Here is a 21,272-nt window from a genome sequence, read left to right on the forward strand (position 1 = left end):
CTGGGACCACAGGCGCCCGCCACAACGCCTGGCTATTTTTTTGGTTGCAGCCGTCATTGTTGTTTGACGGGTCTGGGTTGGATTCGAACCCGCCCCTTGGGTGTACGTGGCTGGTGCCTTAGCCACTTGAGCCACAGGCGCCGAGCCAAATGCTCAGTATTTATCCACAAGCGCCGAGCCAAATGCTCAGTATTTATCCAATTTTCTTTCTGTTTTTCCATCCAAGTGTTCATTCATTCATTCATTCCCTGCATTATTCACGAGAGAATAAAATACTCACTAAATGACTGTCGGTTGATTAGGTAAAGTGGAGAAGAGTACATCAGTATGTTTAGGCAGTAGGATCTCTTTTTAGCAACGTTCTTCAAACATTAGGAAGACTCTTCAAAGTTTGCATGGGGATGGATAATTTTAAGAGAATCAGTTTTCAGGACCTCATCTTGAGTGTGTTCTCTTTTTAAAACTGATCTCTCCGGAAGACTGCTGCCACAGAGGTTGTTCCACAACGATCCTTTTCTACTGTATAAAGAAAAGAACATTGCTCACTCATTTTCTAAGGTATAATTACTTCCAGGATGCCAAACAAAGAGTCGATCAAATAACTGCTTGAATAAAACTTTTGTAAGTTATTCTTCTTCTCTAGAGATACATTCCCAATAAATTTTATTTATTTATTTATTAATTTATTGAGACAGAGTCTCACTTTGTCACCCTGGGTAGAGTGCCAGGGTGTCATAGCTCACAACAACCTCAAACTCTTCAGCTTAAGTGATCCTCTTGCCTCAGCCTCCCAAGTGGCTGGGACTACAGGTGCCCACCACAATGCCTGGCTATTTTTACAGACAGGGTCTCACTCTGGCCCAGGCTAGTCTCGATCTCCTGAGCTCAAGCAGTCCACCCACCTCAGCCTCCCAGAGTACCAGGATAATAAGCGTGAGCCACCACACCTGGCCCAAATTTTGCTTTTTTAAAAATGTGATTTTTATTTTTTAATTTTTGAGATAGGATCTTATTCCATCATCCAGGCTAGTGTGCAGTGGTGCGATTATGGTTCGCTGCAACCTCAAACTCCTGGGCCCAGCCATCCTCCCACCTCGGCTTCCCAATGTGCTAGGATTACAGGTGTGAGTCATGGCACCCAACTAAAAATTTTGCTCTTTATATTTGATAATTATTGATCAAGAATGGTAACATGCCTAAGTTGTTTTAATCGACTGTATGCCAACAATTTTAATGATAATTCAGGCCAGAAGGAATTTTTTGACATGTAGCGATATAACTTTATTTTTATGTTTTGTTTTTGTTTTTGCTGCAGAGATGTATAATGAGATGAGCAATAGAGGACAAGCATTTAAGAGCAGTGTATTAGGATAAAATTCTATGGGGAAAGTGAAATGGAAATAAAAGTTGAAGAAATTTTATGATTTTTTGGAAAAGATTATGTATTTTTGAAATGTGATGGAGGAAATCAAATCACTAATTTTTATATCCTAACAGATACATTTGAAAGGATGTGGTAACAGATTAAACAATCATTATTTACAATAAATAAACATATACTTTTATTTAAGAATATTTAAACTTATGAAAAATGGTAGACGTCAACCTAATACCTATGCACTGTCCACTATAGATAAAGGAGAAACATAATATTTTAAAATTCTCTTCCAGATATTGAAGCAAAAAGTATTAACGCCAATCATTGTCATTGATACATAAAATGTACGAAGTATAGCACAATAGTGCCTCCAATTTAAGCCCGAGTCTATTTAAGGGCCTAAGGCAGAGAGATTCTTCACCAGATATCTCAGGGTTTGAGAAATTTCTCAATAGTATGTGAAATTTTGTGTTTAAGGGTATGTGTCCATTCTTCTGGGTAAAGAGTATAGTTCTCCAAGAGATCCACAACCCAGAAAAGATGAAAAAGATCTGACCAAAGCATAGGTCTTAAGGCTCTGCACTTCACTGTTTCCCTAATAGTTTCCAGGTATTGGTCTGTGAACCCGCTTCCAGCATAAACAAATTTGGTTCAGTCATTTGTATATTAAAAAATGTATACTAATTACCAAAAATCTTGAAAGGGACATAACCCCTCTTTCTTTGTCACTATCCTGAAACCTATCCTAGGGAATCTTTTAATTTTATTCCTTGCTTATTCAAAGGTCCTTCCTTTTTCTTAACTTTGATGGGGAAAATGTCAAGTGTTTCATGCATAGAAAAATTCTGGATAGAAGTTCAGAAAACAGTTTTTAAAGGAGTAGACCTCATCTGTCCCCTGACAGTTCTGGTGCGTGGTTTTTTCCGGGATCTAATCAGCAGTCAAGCGATAGATTGACGTAGTATTCAGGCTTAGAATTAGGAAAATGACATTGGAAGTGACTAACAGCACGGTAGTTTTAAAGCTTTGGATTTTAAAGTGTCACACCATGCAGCAGATGAATGAAGATGTCAGAACTGGGCCTGGAGGAAGACCCTGGTAATCCAGCCCTTGGTGTATAACCTTCAAACACCAATAAACAAGATTATCTGGATTTAACATGTGACCTTTCTCATTTTGACTGGTAGGTCCAGATGTTTTCTCATTTCGCTGCCTCCTTGAAATCTGCTTTAACCGACTGCAGTTGGATCTAGATTTGAGGTTGCAGCAATGACAGTCTTGAAAACTCGATCCTGCAGTGGGTGATGCTGTCTAAACAGCAACATATGGAGACCCATGGTTTAATAAATAAAAATAATTTGTGACCTTACCCTTGATAGATTTGTTAATTATGTCAACTGCATGAGTAAAAGTGGGATCATGATAAATATTTCACTATATCCATCAGTCTGGTGGCATTAAAGGCATTGACAAGATTTTTTAAAAACAGCCTTTTCTGCACCTGCGTCTACAGAAGCAGAAATCCCAGCCATGCTTTTGTTACCCTTTGTTACCTCTCTAGGAAATTGATGGCAGCCTTAGAGAAAATAGGAAAGGCTCTTTATTAACTTCTCTTAAGGTCTAGGCTCGTGGTCGTATTTCCCATCCACCAAAACGTGGAAGCCACTTAAAGGTCTGTTATTACCACTCTTCATTGCTTGAAGCCCATAGCTACTTCTGGTATTTTTATAGGATCCCTTTCTTACTCACCGTCAGTGTGATATCCCAGTTCTAGTCATTCAGGTTGTACTAGTTCTCGCTCTGAGATAGAATAGAAAAGATAATTCTTTATTGTCTTCTTTTATCTAGTGAGAGATCGCTCATATCCCTGAGTAAACCCTTAGAGGACTTCCCCACGCGCATTTATACTTCCCCATGCTGCCTGGGTAGATCAGAGATAGTTCTCCTTACCTAATCAATAATCATAGCCCAGCAAAGCACGCTAAATAATTAGCAGCCTGGAGAGTGAGATAGCATGGTCCATAAACGCACAAAATATGACCAAAATGTAATACAGTTAGAAAATCTGGATCCTTATGGATTTTAGCACAGTCTAGAAAGATGGCAAAACTCAGTAGTTAGGTATATGTCTGAAATTGATAATAGAATGACTTAGTATGGGAGATGATCTAACTTTTATACAAACTTGATTGTTTTAGCCTCCTTTTCTACCGCCAAGTAGCAGATGGACCTTGTTTTCTTCAACTCATTGTTTTTGTTCATTTTATCGAAAGGGCAGGAAATCAGTTGCCCAGGGACAAAAGGAATTAAAGACAGTCTTAAGAAGATTTGTCATATGAGAGTAATGATAACTCAGAAACTAGCCTTGTCCCCAGGCTTCTTACAGCAGCCTGTAGGTAACCAAACTCTCCCCTCGGAGACAGAGTCGTTATCTGGCTAGCTAGCTATCAGTTTTTGTTTGTTTTGTTTTTCTGTATGGGTTTCTTCTTTTTTAACAGCTTTAACGGGATTATAATTTCTGTACCTTGAAGTGTTCAATGATTTTTTAGTACATTTACCAAGTTGTGAAACTGCCATGTTTCAGACCGTTTCCATCAGCCCCCAAAGACCCCTTGTACCTATTTGCAGTTAATCCCCGTTCTTACCTTCAGTCTCTGGTACCTCCAGGCAAACACTGATCTTATTTCTGTCACTATCAATTTACTGTTTCTGGACGTGTTTCACATAAATAGAACAATGCAGTAGGTAATGTTTAGCTTCTGGTTTCTTTTACTCACATAGTGTTTTTGAAGTTCCTCTGGGTTGCCGCATCTATCAGTAGTTTGTATCTTTTTATTTCTGAATAGTACTCCATTGTAGTGATACGGTACGATTTGTTTATTAATTTTCTGTTGATGAATATTCAGATTGTTTATATTTGGGGGCTGTTCTGAATGGTGCTGCTATGAACATTTATGTAGAAATCTGTATGTAGACACACGTCTTCATTGCTTTCAAGTGACACCTAGGAGTGGAATTGTTAGGTTGTGGGGTAAATTTATGTTTGATTTTTGTAAGAAACTGCCTACATTGTTGATTGCTGTGTAACAAATTACTCTAAACCTTAGCAGTTGGAAACAATACAATATATCATCTCAAGAATATGAGCACAGCCTATCTGGGTCCTCTGCTTCAGAGTTTCTCCCAAGACAGCAATTCATCAAGATTAATCTCTCTGGAGATGTTGACCTGGAGGATGTGGTTTTATCTGAAGGATTGACTAGGGAAGGATCAGCTTCTAGATTCACTCATGTGGTGGTTGTCAGGATTCAGTTCCTGAGGGCTGTCAGACCGAGGGCCTCATTTGCTCACTGGAGGTTGGCCAGTTCCTTGCTGTGTGGGCTCATCACTTACTTCATCAGAGAAGCACATGAGGGGTGAGGGACACTACAGAGAGAGAGAGAGGGGCTATAAACGAGATGGAAGTCACAGTCGTTTATAACCTAGACACAGAAGTAACATCTTCTGTCACTTGTCGTGTTTTTTTTTTTTTTTTTCTTGGAAATGGAGTCTCACTCTTTTGCCCTGGGGAGAGTGCCATGGCATCATAGCTCACAGCAATCTCAAACCCCTGGGTTCAGGCAATTCTCTTGCCTCAGCTCCTGAGTAGCTGGGACAATAGGAGCTGGCCACAATGCCAGGCTAGTTTTTCAATTTTTAGTAGAGATGGGTTCTTGCTCTTGCTCAGGCTGACCTCAAACTCCTGAGCTGAGGTGATATACCTCCCAAATTTATAGGCATGAGCCACTGTCTCCAGCCCATTTGCCATGGGTAGGTCCAGCCCATACTCAAGGGGAGAAGTTTACACAGGGGTATGAACACTAGGAGGCAGAGATCATTGGGAGCCATTCTAGAAAGCTGCCTACCACATGCCCAAACTGTTTTCCAAATGGTGGCACCATTTTACATTCCCACTAGCAATGGATGAGGGTTCCATTTTTCTTCACATCCTTGCCAACACTCATGATGGTGTGTCTTTTCAATGATAGCCATTCTAGCAGGTGTGAAGTGGTATCTCCTCGTGGCTTTCATTTGCATTTCTCTGATGACTAACGATATTAAGCATCTTTTCACTGGTCTGTTGTTCATTTGTATAATTTCTTTGGTGAAATGTCAATGCAAATCTTCCGTGTATTTTTAAGTTGCGTTGTTTGTCTTTTTGGCAAGTCATAAAATATTTTCATTTGTGGATCATGTTTTTGGTGTCACATCTAAGAAATATTTGCCTAGCTTAAGGCCACAGACATATTATGTGTCAGCTATTGTGCTATGTCTTTTCATGCATTATTATACTTCATTACCATAACAACCCTGTTAGGTGTAGATATTATCATTATTACACAAATGAGAAAATTCATAGAGGGCGGTGCCTGTGGCTCAAGGAGTAGGGCGCTGGCCTCATATACCAAAGGTGGCGGGTTCAAACCCAGCCCCAGCCAAAACTGCAAAAAGAAAAAAAAGAAAATTCATAGAGGTCAAATGGCTTGCCGAGGTTACACCGCTAGTTAGTGCAGCTTGAATTAATGTTCTGTCTTACTCCAAAGCCCAGGCTCTTTTACTAGAAACTTTAAAACAACAAAAAAAAAGGCATTCAAATCTATTTTCAGTGGGAAAAATCCAAGTTAACTATCGTATTGTCCCTTCCCTGTAATTACTAGTACCCGTTCTGATATTATTTGAATACTGTTAGTAGAAGCCTCCCTATGTGTGATGAGCACAAGTTGCCATTTGAAATAGAAGGGGCATGTACTCCAGTCTGTTGCCTGAATTCTATTCAAGTTTTATCCTGCCAGACAGTATTCCCTCCACGGTTTCTGGGAGAGCTAGGACGCATCTTTGCTTGCAGCCTGGAAGTCTGTTACTGGGCAGCTGTTATGCAGTTGTTAGTCTTCCCCCTCAGGGAGGAGCATGTTCCAGTGACAAGACAGCTTATTCCCTTGTGGGCTTTTCATGTTGTAAATTCACCTCACAGAAGTCAGTGCTGAGTTGCTTCCCCTATTTCTCAGTCCCCTAATTCCATTATTTGAAAACCAGAGAGGGGAGAAGGGAGGGAGCAAGGAGGGACAGAAGTCTAAATAATACGTTACAGATGGTAAATATTATATTATTTTTATATATTTTATTTTGATTAATTTAACATTGACAAGAGCAAGGATCTTCTCATTCTTACTCCTTAAGCTCATTTTCCTCTCCTCCAAAAATCCTTCATACCCTTTGGGTCTGATTGATATTCTTTCAGTTAGACGTGCAATTTATTCTTTTCTTCTACTCTGGGCTAATGTGCTAGCTTTAGGCAAAATTGCAATCTGTACAATGTTTTTAAAGACTGTCAGTCCTAATTTTGTACTCGAAGCAAAGAACAGGATAATTGTTCATCCCTTCCTTTCTTTCTTCTTGCCTTCTTTCTTCCTTACTTCTGTTTCTTTGGTGAGCAGTCCCTGAGCCTCCGTACCAAGCATAGTGTTAAATGTGGGGGACACAGGACAGAATAATACACAGACGTTGGCCTCAAGTGACTGCTCTGGAGAAGGGAAAACAGGGACTCTTACAGGAGTCGTCGATTTGGAAAGGAGGAAGGGAAACAAAGAATGAGCTAGTTTGCAACTTGTTGAGTGTGAGATAAGTACAGGAAATCTGGGAGATGACTGGAAGGACATGTCTGGAGCTCAGCAAAGAGTTCTATGGGAGACGCAGATTTGAGAATCAACAGCAGTGAGAAGTTGGATCCAGAAAACAGTAACGTGAAAAGCCCAAAGTTCAAAAAAATTGGTCCCTGGAGATCCTAAGAGACAGCGAAAAAGGAGTAAACAGAGGAAATAAATACATATGTGAGGGAGGAATTGAACCAGCAAAACGAATAGAGGAGGGACTGGCCAGTGGCACCCTACTGAAAGTGATGGAGTAGGCGGGTGAGAAGCCAGATTACAGCAGGCCGAGAAGTCAGCTGGAGAACTGGTTATCACTGTGGGGCATAGGCCTCATTCTGATGTATTTCGAGAAGAAACTTTGTCAGCCTCAGAATGTTATAGATAAGTTAGAAATGTGATTTCCTAATTGGTTTACTATATCTTTTTCCCTCCCTGGCCTGATTGTTATCACTAACTGGGTTCAAGCTGCCCGAGGAGTTCATTCATTCAATTTGTAAAGGAAGTAGGCCAGAGGTCCTCAAACTTTTTAAACAGGGGGCCAGTTCACTGTCCCTCAGACTGTTGGAGGGCTGGACTGGGGGCCCTGGGATGAGTCGGCTGCTAAGCGGGACAGGCAGCGGCGGCAAAAACACCTGGTGGGCCGGATAAATGTCCTAGGTGGGCTGCATGTGGCCCGTGGGCCATAATTTGAGGATGCCTGGGGGAGGCCCTCTGATAGTTACTCCAGAAATATTATTGAAACCTGGTCCCTGCCTTGAAGATCCTCTTAATCTCTATGGGAAATAAACATGTTAGCTGTCATCTAACACAGCACATACTACATACATCCAGGACTGCTAATGCTCTTGATATAAAAGACATTTTCATTCCTTCCCTTACCTGTGATCTTGAATTTGGTATTATGACATCAGGATATTTTTAACCAATTCAATTGTACTTGGATGGCAGTTTTTGAATTTTTCTAGGAATTCTATTTTAACATGCTTCAAACATTTTTACTGAATGCTGTTTAAAAAAAAAAAAGAGTGAATTTTCTATGCAGGATAATTTTAAATGGCATTTTTTTTCTTCTGGATTGATAAATGCAATTTCCACCAGGTACATACTTTAGTATGTTTAGGCAACATTTAGAACTTCAGAACTTGAGCCTCTTTAAATGTGTTTTCATCTGTTATTTTTTGAAGGATAGTGGCTATTTCTCAGAAATATATAAAAGAATGTAATACCTAGATTAAAACAATCGATAAATAAAGTTAAATACATCTAATTAGCCAGAAATGAAACAGTGTATTTGTAGACTGCTGTGCAGTTTAGAAAGAATTTTCTCACGTGGCGTCCTTCAGTCTTCATAATTCTAGATAAAGAATTGCATCTGAGGCTTGGTGCCTGTGGCTCAAGCGGCTAAGGCGCCACCCACATATACCAAAGCTGGCAAGTTCGAATCTAGCCTGGGCCTGGCAAACAACAATGACAACTACAACCAAAAAGTAGCCAGGCGTTGTGGCAGGCACCTGTAGTCCCAGCTACTTGGGAGGCGGAGGCAAGAGAATCACTTAAGCCCAGGAGTTGGAGGTTGCTTTGAGTTGTGATACCATAGCACTCTACTCAGGGCAATAGCTTGAGGCTCTGTGTCAAAAAAAAAAAAAAAAAAAGAATTGCCATCTGAGCTCATGGCATTTGAAGAGCTTAGCCTAGATGAGCAGCTGAAACCTTACCTACTGCTGCTGTGTAGGATATTTCTGTTGTTAAAATAGTAAATATCTGCCAGGAGGAAAAACGTTGTAAATATCTTCTTTTAACGAGGAAGCAAAGAATTACACTAAAATTATTAAACAAAATTATTTTTATTACTAGGCCAGTGAATGAACTATTTGATAGTCAGAAAATAAGACAAAAATTAATGTTATCAGTAAAATTGAGGTGAGCTCCTTTGCAACTGAAACTTTTTCATAATTTTAGGCTAACGCTTTTGTATTTGAAGAGGCATGGTTTACTAATTACCAGTTTAAGTTCTTTAAGGGAAAATTGTAAAGTCTGAGGAGAGCGTGTTTTAGTGAGAACTTAAACCAATAGACTATTATCCAAACGTGTTATCTTTTATTTCACTGCTATTGAGATATTAACATTTTATTTTTTATTATTTGGATTCACCTTTTCCAGTTTCGTCCTACTTTTAAAATAGTCATGTTTTAAAAGGAATAGGTGGCCATCCTTTTAGGTTTTCAAAGAAGAGAAAAAGGAGAACGTAATGGATTCTGTAAATCAATGACCAAAGGTTTAGTTTGCCTTGAAGCTTTATAAGATGACTGGTTAGCAAATACTAAAACTTCTCCAGAATTTCTTAGTTCGCAAAGTGTCATAGGTTTTTCTTTCTCGTGGCTTTCTACGCAAAAGTTTAAATGAGGCAAGGACCCGTTATTTTAGAGTTCTTGTTCCTAACACAAAGAGGTCATTGCAGGAAAGAAGTATAGACCTTAATTTTATCAAGAAAACTGTTCTAGTTCATCTGTTTGTGCTAGAGCCGGTGATAGCAGCAAACTCTATAGACTAAATACCTGCGATACGTATATCTCCTGTTTTGTTCTTTGGTGCTTCAAGCTTCTAAATCCTATTAACAGCTGTCAAACCCTGGTAAACTATTTAGATGCTTTCACAATTTGTTTAATTGGATAGTTAGAAAATGGCATGCTAGAAAAGCCCGCCCCACCCCCCTTTCTTTTAGCCTGGCTGAACATCTGTAGCATTAGGGCCTCATTATCTCTGAATTGGCATAGCAAATCAGTAGCATCATTAAAATGCCACATTAAGATGATTAAGCTTCTTTGTTATCCAGTTGACTTTTGCATGTGCTGAGGATTTCATGGTTATGACCCCCGATCCTTGTAAAACACTTAAACAACATCCCCCTTTTGTGCCTTCCCGAACAGCCTCTGTCTTTTGTCCCTTTTCACAAGATCTCTGGTGAACCTGAGGTTGTTACTTCAAAACGCGGGCCTTCTCTGAGTTGGATTCTGAGGCCTCGTAGCTCAGGGTGGAAATTCAGAACCCTCTTTTTATTCCTAGTAACAACGTGTTCTCCAAGACACCCAAGTTGCCTGTTCTGTTTGCCATCTTTGATAGGTTCTTCCCTCCAACCGAGCATTTTATGTGCCTGTAAAAACAAACTGGGGCACAGTTGGCTGAGACTGCTATTGCCCCTGAAGGATTTAGATGTTGGATCCTTTCCAGGACCCATTGTTTTTGCAGTGTCTCAGGTGAAACCAAAAATGTCTACTCTGGAGTGCAAGCCTTTCATGTGATAACCATCACCCCAGGAAATGAAACCATGTGCATCAGCCCCAGTGAGCCAAACCTTTGTTCTCTTCAGCCTACAAAATTCTCTCTGGGGGGGGTGTGTGTTAGTGTGTGTCATCTTCCTAAGAGGCCTCCAGAACTTAGGCAAAGCTGGGAACAATTGTACCCCAGAGCAGCTCCTTTAGAAAGAAGTTAAGTTTAATCTAATTTCCGATGGGTTAGATTCCATTTAGACATCTTTTCCCCCCTCTGGGATGGTATCACAATTACCTTTATCAGCAATTTGTGATTTGGTATGTTCTTTGCTCTATAAGTTCAATTCCAAAAACTTTACTTGGGAAGCCCTTTAAGATATTTTATGAGGAAAGAGATCATAAGTATAAAAAAAGGCAAATAATTGCATGTATAATTTAAAGAACAACAACGAAACAATACTACCAGCACCTGACTTGAGAGAGAAAATGTTGCTGGTGCCTGTGAAGATGCTTGATGGTTTTTAAAGTCTCAGTTTAAGGTGTGTGTCTCAGGAAGCCTCATATGTATTGTGAGAAGATTAGAATTTAGAAAACCAAAATGGGGAATTATTCACGTTTCAAAAGGTTTATGCATTTTACAAAAGATTTCAGGATGCTTTGAGGCAGTTCTCCAGATATATGTATATGCAAGGATTTTGGCCAAATCTTCAAGATTTTCTGCCTTTATTAAATAGGTCAGGTGTTTCCAGTCACTGATAACTGAACATCAGAGAAACATAAACATCTCGGAATAGATAACGTAAGGCAGCGGGACAGTATTATTGGTTTTACATGAAACATTGTATGAGTACATCAACCGTATAAAGACAAATCTGTCGTGGTTGATGACATCACACTGAATATAAGCAAAATGAAACAGGTGAGTGAGAACCAAGTAAAAGAAGTTTTTGTTTTGCCTTATTTTCTGAGGAAGGATATGCAGGAAGACTCCTTGGGAGAAGTGGTCTTTAAACTCCATCTGGAAGTTTGAATCGAATAGTGGTGTGGTAGAGGGCAGAGGTGTGGGAAAGGGCCGCTAAGAGGCTTCGAGCACTGTGATAAGTCAGATTGCTGCTGGGCTTCTCCGACTTTAATGTGGGGACCAATCCTGGAGGATCTTGTGAAAATGAAAATTCTGGTTTAGTAGGGTTGAGGCCTGAGCATCTGCATTTCTGAAAAAATAAGCTTCCAGGGAATGGCAGAAGTGCTGGTCCAAGGACTTGACCTCGAGTGGCAAAGTTCCAGCATCGATGTAAAGGGGATTCGAAAAGTCTGAGAAATGAGATGACCGGTAGGCGTGGGGCAGGTTCTGGACAGGCACTTGAATGCTTCACTAAGGCGTTTGGCCTTTACTCTGTAAGCAAATGAAATCATGGAAAGTTTCTAAATAAGGATTTCATCGCTATAGGATGATTGATCTGGCAGTCGGATGTAGTATAACAGAGTTGCTCATACTACAGACTAGTTAGGAGGCTAACGCCTTGATACAGTCATGTACCAAGAATTTATCAGTTGTCTACTTCACGTAGGTCACTGTGTCAAACTCTAGAGCCGTGGCTCTCAACCACCATTATGCATAAGCTTTACCTAACGAATATGTTTTAAAATGCATATTTCGGCTCGGCGCCTGTGGCTCAAGCGGCTAAGGCACCAGCCACATACACCTAAGGTGGCGGGTTCAAATCCCCAGCCCGGGCCCGCCAAACAACAATGGCTGCAACCAAAAAATGGCCAGGCGTTGTGGCGGGCGCCTGTAGTCCCAGCTACTTGGGAGGCTGAGGCAGGAGACTCGCTTGAGCCCAGGAGTTGGAGGTTACTGTGACGCCACAGTACTTTACCAAGGGCAACATAGTGACATTCTGTGTCAAAAAATAAAATAAAATAAAATGCATATTTCTAGCCCCCAGACTAATAGACCTATAGTAGGAGCCCCCAAATTTTCTATTTTAAAACCACAACAATCTCCATCTTACAGTTTTAGTAGTGTCACAGGGAATATTTAGCTAAAAAACAAAACACAAAACCTGTATAGCTTCTGCCCTCAGGTAGCTTATATGTTGATAGGGGAGATGAGGTGAGTTTGTAAGTCACTCAGAGGAGGAAAGAACAGGTTATTTTCCAGCTAGGGGATCAGGGAAGGCATAGTATGGGGAAGACAGTATTAGTTTCACCTTAAAAGATGTGTAGGATTTGGGCTGGGTGCAGTGGCTTACTCCTATAATCCTAGTACTCTAGGAGGCCGAGGCCAGAGGATCCCTTGAGCTCAGGAGTTCCAGACCAGTCCAAGCAAGCACAAGACCCTGTTTCTACAAAAATAGAAAAATTAGTCAGATGTTGTGGTTGGAGCCTATAGTCTCAGGTACTTGGGAGGCTGAGGTAGGAGAATCGCTTGAGCCCTGGAGTTTGAGGTTTCTGTGAGCCATGATGATGCCATGGCACTCTAGCCTGGGCAATAGATTGAGACTCTGTCTAAAAAAAAAAAAAAAAAAGAGACATGTGTAGGATTCAGACCTGTACCCATGTCAGTGAGAGACATTTTAAACAGTGGAAATAATATAGACAAAACGAAGAACACTTCATACATAGAAGTTCTTTAGTTTGGTTAAAGATATCTTGAGTCGTCGAAATCAACATTCCAAAGATAGGCTGGGGCCAGATGTTAAAAGGCCTTTTAAATTCTCTGTTTCTGAGTTTCTTGATTTTGTTGGCAGTGGAGAATATTGAAAAATTTTGTCAGGGCCATGCCATGACCAGAGCTATATTTCAGGAAGAGCAATCCTGTGGCAGTGTACAAGAAGAGCTGGCAAGGAGAGAGACAGGATGCAGAAGGACGGTGTGGAGGCTACAGCAGCAGATCGTGGGCGAAGTAACAGGGTCTGAGGATTAGGATCATGGCCACCCAGAACAGTGGAGTGAAGAAACAGACTGGAGATTGGGTGCAAAGATAGAGCCAATGAAGGATTCAATGAGAAAGGAGAGATAACTGGAAGGATTCTAGGTTGAGTAACTGGGAAGATAACTGGGAAACGGAGGACTGAGGAAGGGGGGAGAGAGAAATACTTGGGGATTCATTATGTAAGTTGCTAGTTGCAGCCTTAAGAATGGATGGAATTGCCATAGGAGAGGTGCACAGAGGGAAGAATAAAGAAGGCAATGGACAATATTCAGGACACAGAGGGAGGAAAGAAGCTAGAAAGAAAGCAGCAATCGGAAAGGTAAGGAAGAAGATGTACAGAGTCACTGAAGAAACAGGAGTACGGAAGAGCAGGAAACAGCAGTTCCTAGTGTCAAGAAGCACAGAGAAGTTGGGATGAATGGCATAGAAAAAGGCATTGGAGTTAGGAGTCAGGAGATTACTGGTGATCTTCAAGGGAGCAGCCTCAGTGAATTATGGAGGTAGAAACCAGATGGGAGGGAATTTTGAGTTAGATTTGAGGATGTAACCATTGATCGCCTTTGCAGTAAATCTGTCTAGAAAGGAACGCTGAGAGGGGATGAGGTTAGGCATGAGGTGATGAGGTTAAACTATATTGCAAATGGAAAGGAAAAGTGCCGACGTCTAGAGAGCCTGAGGACATAGAGCTGATCGATCTCGGAGACTGACTTGACGTGGAAGGGATTCCACAGTTTTAAGACTTGGACTGGAAGAAGAGAGATGCCCTTGATCCATAGAAATAAGTCATACATTATTAATAGAAGCAAGCTTGGTTTCCAAGATGACAAGTTTGATTTTAGACATGTTCAGTAATTTTTTCTAGGGGTATTAAGTAGAATGCCCACCTTTTCTCTGCTCCCAGTGTCTTCCAACGACTAGAATGAGAATCTCTTTGTTAAAGCAGACTGTGTCTCTCTCCTGGCTGTTTTGGGGGACTCTATTTGGAGATTGGTCACTAAGCTTCCAAATCTCTCAGGAATCTCATTCATACCTGAGATTCTAATTAATTCTAATATCTAACTCTGTGAACCGTCACATAGCAAACCATAATAAATTGCTGGTCCCCAATAGCCATGCGGAGAGGTCATCCAGGTGATTTATCTCAAACTGGTCAGACTCCAAAGGCAAACCAGTAACCAGGAACTTTTTGTCCCAGCAAGTCCAAAGGATGTCCCTAATGCCCGGTACATGTGACTCTTCTGCTTTCCATTAGGGCCCTGGGTCTCAAATACCATCTTCCTTGCTCTATAGCTAAGTCCTCAAGGACTCAAGCCAAGATCTGATTTTGAGCCAGGTATGTGAAGTATTGAGTCCCAGGTCTGGGCTCCTAAAGCCAAAATTCCGAGGAAAGGAGCATCTTTCTAATATTTTTAGAAAGATCCAGCACATTGATCTATTTTTTAATGTTCAATGACCATGGAGTGGCCTGAGTCTTTTACTACTCATATTTTCTACCCAAAATAAAAAGGATCCTTTTTCTGCTGGCCCTTGCTGTCTGCTGTTTTTGGTTTTCAGTAGCTGAAATTTTCCGTTGAGGTTCTTTTCAACGCCTACATGCAAACTGAAGAGCCACTCAAGCTTTGGTGGGATGTTACCCACAGCTGGAGGGATGGAGGAAGGGAGGAGGGTATAAGCCTCAGGTGCATCCTTCCCTTAAAAGAAAAAAAAAAATTTTTTTTTCAAACTTAAGCAAATCATTTCCATAAGAAGGTAAGCAAGGAAATGAACTTCTTCCGAAGGAGGAAAATAGATATCCATTCATGTAGGTGGATAAGCCAGCTACGAAGGATGGGCAGATTTGAAACGTTGACTGTTATCCTGCAGCCCCACATCTCTGCAGAAGAGTGAAAGGTTGTGAACCGTGAACTGTGGCGAGAAGCAGGGAAACGGCGTCACAGCCATGGCTCCTCTGCTGGTGGTTAGGCCCTGTCTTGCTCTATTAAGCAAACACAGTTATTGTAGATGAAAGGTAATCTTGATAGAAGTGAAAATTGAAACTTGGGTTGAAGGTAGCCAGCCAGGCACAGCTGCAGTTGGACTTCCTCCTGCGTGGCTACAGGAGCAACACTCACTGATGTTTTTTGGAAGGGGTGTGGTTTTTGTTAATATCTGTTTTTTTTTTCAGAGTGTTTTTAACATCAGAGGGTTTTAACATCTATACCACTGATGGAAGGATGTGGAATCTAGTTGGTTAAGAAGCCATAGACTTCATGTGTCTAGCGTGGGAGGTTGAATCCAAGTAATTAGTAGTTCAGAGTTAAGGTGAACATTCAAGTCACACTTCTGCAAGTAACTTGCTGTGTGACCTTGGAAAAAAATCACTGAAAAGGTCTCTGCTCCCAGATTTCCTAGTCCAGTCGAAAAGAAGGTTAGATTAGAGGGTCTCTAAATTCTCCGCCAGCCCTAAATGCCATCAATTTGTGATTCTTCAAGTGGCGATGTACAACTTTGTATTGCTAAGGACTAGTGTCTGAAAAAATAAGCATTTGGCTGGGTATGGTGGCTGATGCCTGTCATCCTAGCACTCTGGGAGGCCGAGGTGGGTGGATTGCCTGAGCCCAGGAGTTTGAGACCAACCTGAGCAAGCGGGAGACCCCATCTCTACTAAAAATAGAAAAACTAGCCAGGCGTCATGGTGGGCACCTGTAGTCTCAGCTTCTTGGGAAGCTGAGGCAAGAGGATTGCTTGAGCCCAGGAGTCTGAGGTTGCTGTAAATTATGACACCACGGCATTGTACCCAGGGCACAGAGGAAACTATCTCAAAGAAAAGAAAAGAAGAAAAAGTAAGCATGTATATAGCATATTTTGTATATGAAAAAAATCTCTCACAAATGTTTATTATTGTTATATCAGGTACAATTTTAGGTTTTGTTAGTGTCAGTACATAAATTTGTCTTCATTTCTTTCTTTTTTTTAAATTGAGACAGAATCTCACTTTGTTGTCCTGGGTAGAGTGCCCTGACATCATAGCTCACAGCAACCTCAAACTCTTGGGCTCAAGTGATCTTCTTACCTCAAGTCTCCCCAGTAGCTTATCCTTCAGCATAAGAATATTACAGCTCTTTTTAAAATAATTTTATTTATTTATATGCCAACTCTTTTGAAGATCTTCTACTTGGTTAGCCAACTTACTTAGTCCAGTCCCTCCTCTCCTATCCAATCCTACAATGCGTGTCTGGAGTTCAGTCTCCCTAACTTGGGTATAAGTATCCCTCCCCTTGTTTAGGCTGAGCCCCATTTACCTGTGTCATGGAAGTGGTTCCTTAGATTACATTAAACAATTACCTTTCCTAGTCCAGTGTGGAAGCATGATGTACTCCCAGGCACTTGGGAGGCGGAGGCAGGAGGATCACTGGAGCCCAGGAGTGCAGGGCTGTGAGAAGCTATCATCTCGCCTGTGAATAGTCACTGCTCTCCAGCCTGGGTGACAGAGTAAGACCTCGTATCTAGAAAAAAAATGATTTTTATCTTTCTAGACACTATTTCACTAGAACGAACAGCTTCCTATATATTCCCTGTTGTGCCTTTCTCAGTTCCAAGGGAGACAGAGAGACAAGACGTTTAGCAGGTCTTCTACATGGAAGGTAAAGGCAAAGCGTGGCTTAAAAGCAGAAAACTTAAAATCCAGACTTAAAGTGGATGCATTTGGAAAATTTAAACAGTATTTTCTCCTTAAAACCTAAGGGCATATGACCTCACTTTGTTAACTTCAGCCACACACACACCAAAAAAAAAGGTATTAAATCTGAGAATCTTTTATCTCTCTCAGTTCGGGAGAAGAGTTGCTGAAAATGTTTGTTTTGCCGTCACTTTGACCAGTCTTCACTAAAACCTATTGTCTCCAATTTTTTGGATAGTCTGTTACCTATTTTCATGTGTGTGAGTACGTGTTTTCCTCTGACTGTGCTTCTGACTTCAAATCATGTGCGATCGTCCTAATTGTGTTTTCTTGCTTTGTAAATGTTATGTCGGCTTCTTTGGGCATTTAATTGCCGCTTGTGGACCTCGGCTTTTTGAGCTGCTTTGATTGCTCCAAGTACAGTCAGTGTTCATTTCTTGCATTTTCTTCCCTGCAGATGATTCAATGAAAGTGAAAGATGAATACAGTGAAAGAGATGAGAATGTTTTAAAGCCAGAGTCCATGGGAAATGCAGAAGAGCCTGAAATTCCTTACAGCTATTCAAGAGAGTATAATGAATATGAAAACGTTAAGTTGGAGAGACATACTGTCTCCTATGATAGTGGCAGGCCAACCAGTGGAAAGATGAACTGCGATGTGTGTGGATTATCCTGCATTAGCTTCAATGTCTTAATGGTCCATAAGCGGAGCCATACTGGTAAATAGTCTCCTTTTTCTTCTTTTCTTTCTTGAGACTGAATCTCACACTATTGCCCTGGGTAGAGTGCATAGCTCACTGCAACCTCTCACTCCTGGGCTCCAGCAATCTTTCTGCCTCAGCCTCCCAAATAGCTGAGACTACAGGTGTGTGCCACCACGCTTGGCTAATTTTTCTATTCTTAGTAGAGACAGAGTCTCACTTCTTGCTCAGGCTGGTCTCAAACTCCTGACCTTAAGCCATCCTCCCACCTCAGCCTCCCAGAGTGCTATAATTACAGATGTGAGCCACTGTGCCCAGCTTTTTTTATTCCTTCTTCTAAAAACTATCCTTATGCAGCCATGTGAGAAATGAAATGGTGGGATTTGGGACTGGTGATTACTTCTGTTGATTTTTGCTATAATTCTGATGCATCTCTTTCTCTCTGCATTGTCATCTATTCAGTGATTTTTTTTTTTTATTCCTGCTTTGCCGTGCATTTGGCAAACATTGCAAATGCTATGAATAAAAAAAGAATGCAGAGAGCACAGTGTTCTAGGTCAGCTAACTACTTTTTGCCGGTTTAGAAGTAGGAGTTGAAGTGTGTGATTCATTTCTTAGCCACCTTTCCTGTATTTTTTTGCATAACACTTTTAATAAAAGCAGATCTCCTTACTATATTCGGTTCAGATTTAGTAGATGAAAGGATATTGTTTTTATTGCCAGTTTTAAAGAATCTCTCTTCAGACAATAACCAGTCTCTAGGAATGCATGCAGATGCACCAACCCCTCTCAGCCAATAGACTCCATCTGACATCTGATGAGACTTTTAAAAGAAGACTGGTCCTCAATTTAGGGATTTAGTCTGTGACTTTTTTCCCAGGGAAGATTATACTCAAAAAGAATATTTAGTAATGTAAAAACTTATAGCTAGAAAGCACTTCTAGAGCTACTCTTCTTTCTTTGCTCTGATTCAAGACAAGACGATACCTGAAATAGCTTTGCTAGGTGAGTGCTTTTTCTTTAATACGGGAAGATTCCATACGTCTTAAGCTGGCCTTGCAATGCAACTCCCGACTGATCCCATTCTGAACAGAAACTATCTGAAAGAGGAGCTTTTGCCAGAGGCATCTAATCTGTGCGTGTGCATCTCCACTTGCCTGGTGCTCAGAAATCTCCTTTTTTGTCCTTTTTCAAGGTGAACGCCCATTCCAGTGTAATCAGTGTGGGGCATCTTTTACTCAGAAAGGTAACCTCCTCCGCCACATTAAACTGCACACAGGGGAAAAACCTTTTAAGTGTCACCTCTGCAACTATGCATGCCAGAGAAGAGATGCGCTCACGGGGCATCTTAGAACACATTCTGGTAAGTGAGAGAAATGAGCATTCCATGTCTAGTAACTGCATTCCCCACGGCCCGGTATGAAAACTAGAAAGAGTTAAATATGGAGGTTTTAATCTGTCATTCTTGTTCTGAAGGGTTACAACAGCAGAGACCTCTAGGGCTAATTACACTTCCATTAAGGCATTAATTGCTCTCCGTCTGCCTCAGTGGAGATGATCATCGCCCCACCATCCTTACTTCCCTGGAGAACAACAGACAGAAAGAACCTGCCTGATAAAAAGACTTGTTTTAATTTTTGTGAGAAATTACAGTCATCAATATTTTTCTTTTCTTTCTTTCTTTTCTTTCTTTCTTTTTTTTTTTGTGAGATACAGTCTCAGATTGTCACCCCGCTACAGTGGCATCATCATAGTTCACAGCAACCTCAAACTCTGGGGATCCTCCTGCCTCAGCTTCTTGAGTTGCTAGACTACAGGCATGCAATACCATGCCAGACGAATTTTTTTCTGTTTTTGGTAGAGATAGGGCCTCACTCCTGCCTTGGCCTCCCAGAGTGCTAAGATTAAAGGTGTGCACCACCATGCCCAGCCCATTTTTTGATGGTAAACTTTATTAAAAGATTATTCCTAATACACACACACACACACACACACTTTCCACTCAGAAGACTGGACAAGCAAATGATACACAGTTGGTAAATTATGAAAAACTGTAATCCAGGTACAAATCATTGTTTGTGGGTTACTTTTTGGTCACTCTGGGCTAACTTTCTTAACCCCAACTGTCGTCTTGATCAGCCTACTTATTTTTAAACCTCTAAAAGATGAGCAGCAGTCAGAATTCATAAAAAGCTATGGGGCCTTTTGATGTTTTTACTCCTTATTTTGACCAAGAAAGATAATACTTTTTTTCAACATCTAGAATTTCCCTCCTAGAAAAATAAGACTGAGGGTTTCTTTTTTTTTTTTTCTTCAAATTTGGGACCTCATGTTCTTGATGTTATCTGACAAAATTTTAATTGAAAAAAAAAGTTTGTTTTTATGTTAATCCACATCTACTGCTTTGACTAAACCCCAGCCCCAAACTCGAAACTGGTTATAATTCAGAGACTAGGATTAAACAAGTCAGCCCCAGCAAAACCCACCATGAGAAATCAGAAGTAGCAGAGGAAGGGTTTCTTTCCTTTTACAGCTCATTTTTCTTTTTCTTTCTTTCTTTTCTTTTCTTTTTTTTTGAGACAGAGCCTCAAGCTGTGGCTCTGGGTAGAGAGTGCTGTGGTATCACAGCTCACAGCAACCTCCAACTCCTGCGATTCTCCTGCCTCAGCCTCCCAAGTAGCTAGGACCACAGGTGCCCACCACAATGCCAGATTATTTTTTGGTTGTAGTTGTCATTGTTGTTTGGCGGGTCCGGGCTGGATTTGAACCTGCCAGCTCTGGGGTATGTGCCTGGTGCCTTAGCCACTTGAGCTCATTTTTCAAAGTAATGAATTAAGGATGGGTTTTATTTCAAAAAATTAGAATAGTTCTGTTGCCTTTTTGAAGTAAGAAACAATAGTAGGCATTTTTAGACAGATTCTAAATGACCCCAACTTAGCAGAAACTTAACATTTTTAGCCCTAGCAAACCTGCGTTTATTTTAATTTGGATTTCGTAAAGACCTTTTAGCTCTTAAAATCCCAAAGCCTCAAGAGAAGTTAGAAAATAAAAATTGCAGTTCCTAAAACTCTGAAAAATTTATTGAATATATTTTATTAACAAATAAAAAGGCTAGCTTTGGCTCAGCACCTGTGGCTCAGCAGCTGGGGTTCCAGCCACATACACCGGAGCTGGCAGGTTCAAAACCAGTCTGGGGTCTGCCAAACAACAATGATAACTACAACCAAAAATCACCTGGGTGTTGTGGCAGGTGCTTGTAGTCCCAGCTACTTGGGAGGCTGAGGCAAGAAAATCACTTAAGCCCAAGAGTTTGAGGTTGCTGTGAGCTGTGACACCATGGTACTCTACCCAGGAGGACAGCTTGAGACTCTGTCTCAAAAAAAGTAAAAAATAAAAAAGGCTAGCTTTGCACAGAGTAGATAAACTTAACATGTTTTCAGCAATGAAGCATCTGGGGAGTTGGGAGGATGAAGGTGTCCTGAATTGTATGTAAACTTTTGAAGAAACTTTTGCTTCATTTTAGACATTTAGAGGAAGTCATGTCTACAATTCATTCTTATTTCTGTTATTCAAAAACATCCTTCATTAGCTCAATTTGTATTGTTTAAACCATAGCCTATTTGCTACTGCCACTTGGTAAGGACA

The 21,272-nt window shown here is 40.8% G+C and overlaps 1 protein-coding gene across 1 annotated transcript in view; it reads left to right on the forward strand.

Annotated features, from left to right (window-relative positions):
* Positions 1 to 21,272, forward strand: part of IKZF3 (IKAROS family zinc finger 3) — a 70,734-nt gene that overhangs the window by 19,433 nt on the left and 30,029 nt on the right. The window contains exons 3-5 of the mRNA XM_023511132.1: positions 17,385 to 17,645; positions 18,823 to 18,990; positions 20,094 to 20,142. Of these exons, the coding sequence (XP_023366900.1) occupies positions 17,393 to 17,645; positions 18,823 to 18,990; positions 20,094 to 20,142 (470 nt within the window). The 5' untranslated portion in view covers positions 17,385 to 17,392. The remainder of the gene's footprint in view (positions 1 to 17,384; positions 17,646 to 18,822; positions 18,991 to 20,093; positions 20,143 to 21,272) is intronic.

The sequence above is a fragment of the Otolemur garnettii genome, unplaced genomic scaffold, assembly GCF_000181295.1.
Source record: "Otolemur garnettii isolate 467f Iridium unplaced genomic scaffold, OtoGar3 scaffold00018, whole genome shotgun sequence".
NCBI classification, from domain to species: domain Eukaryota; kingdom Metazoa; phylum Chordata; class Mammalia; order Primates; family Galagidae; genus Otolemur; species Otolemur garnettii.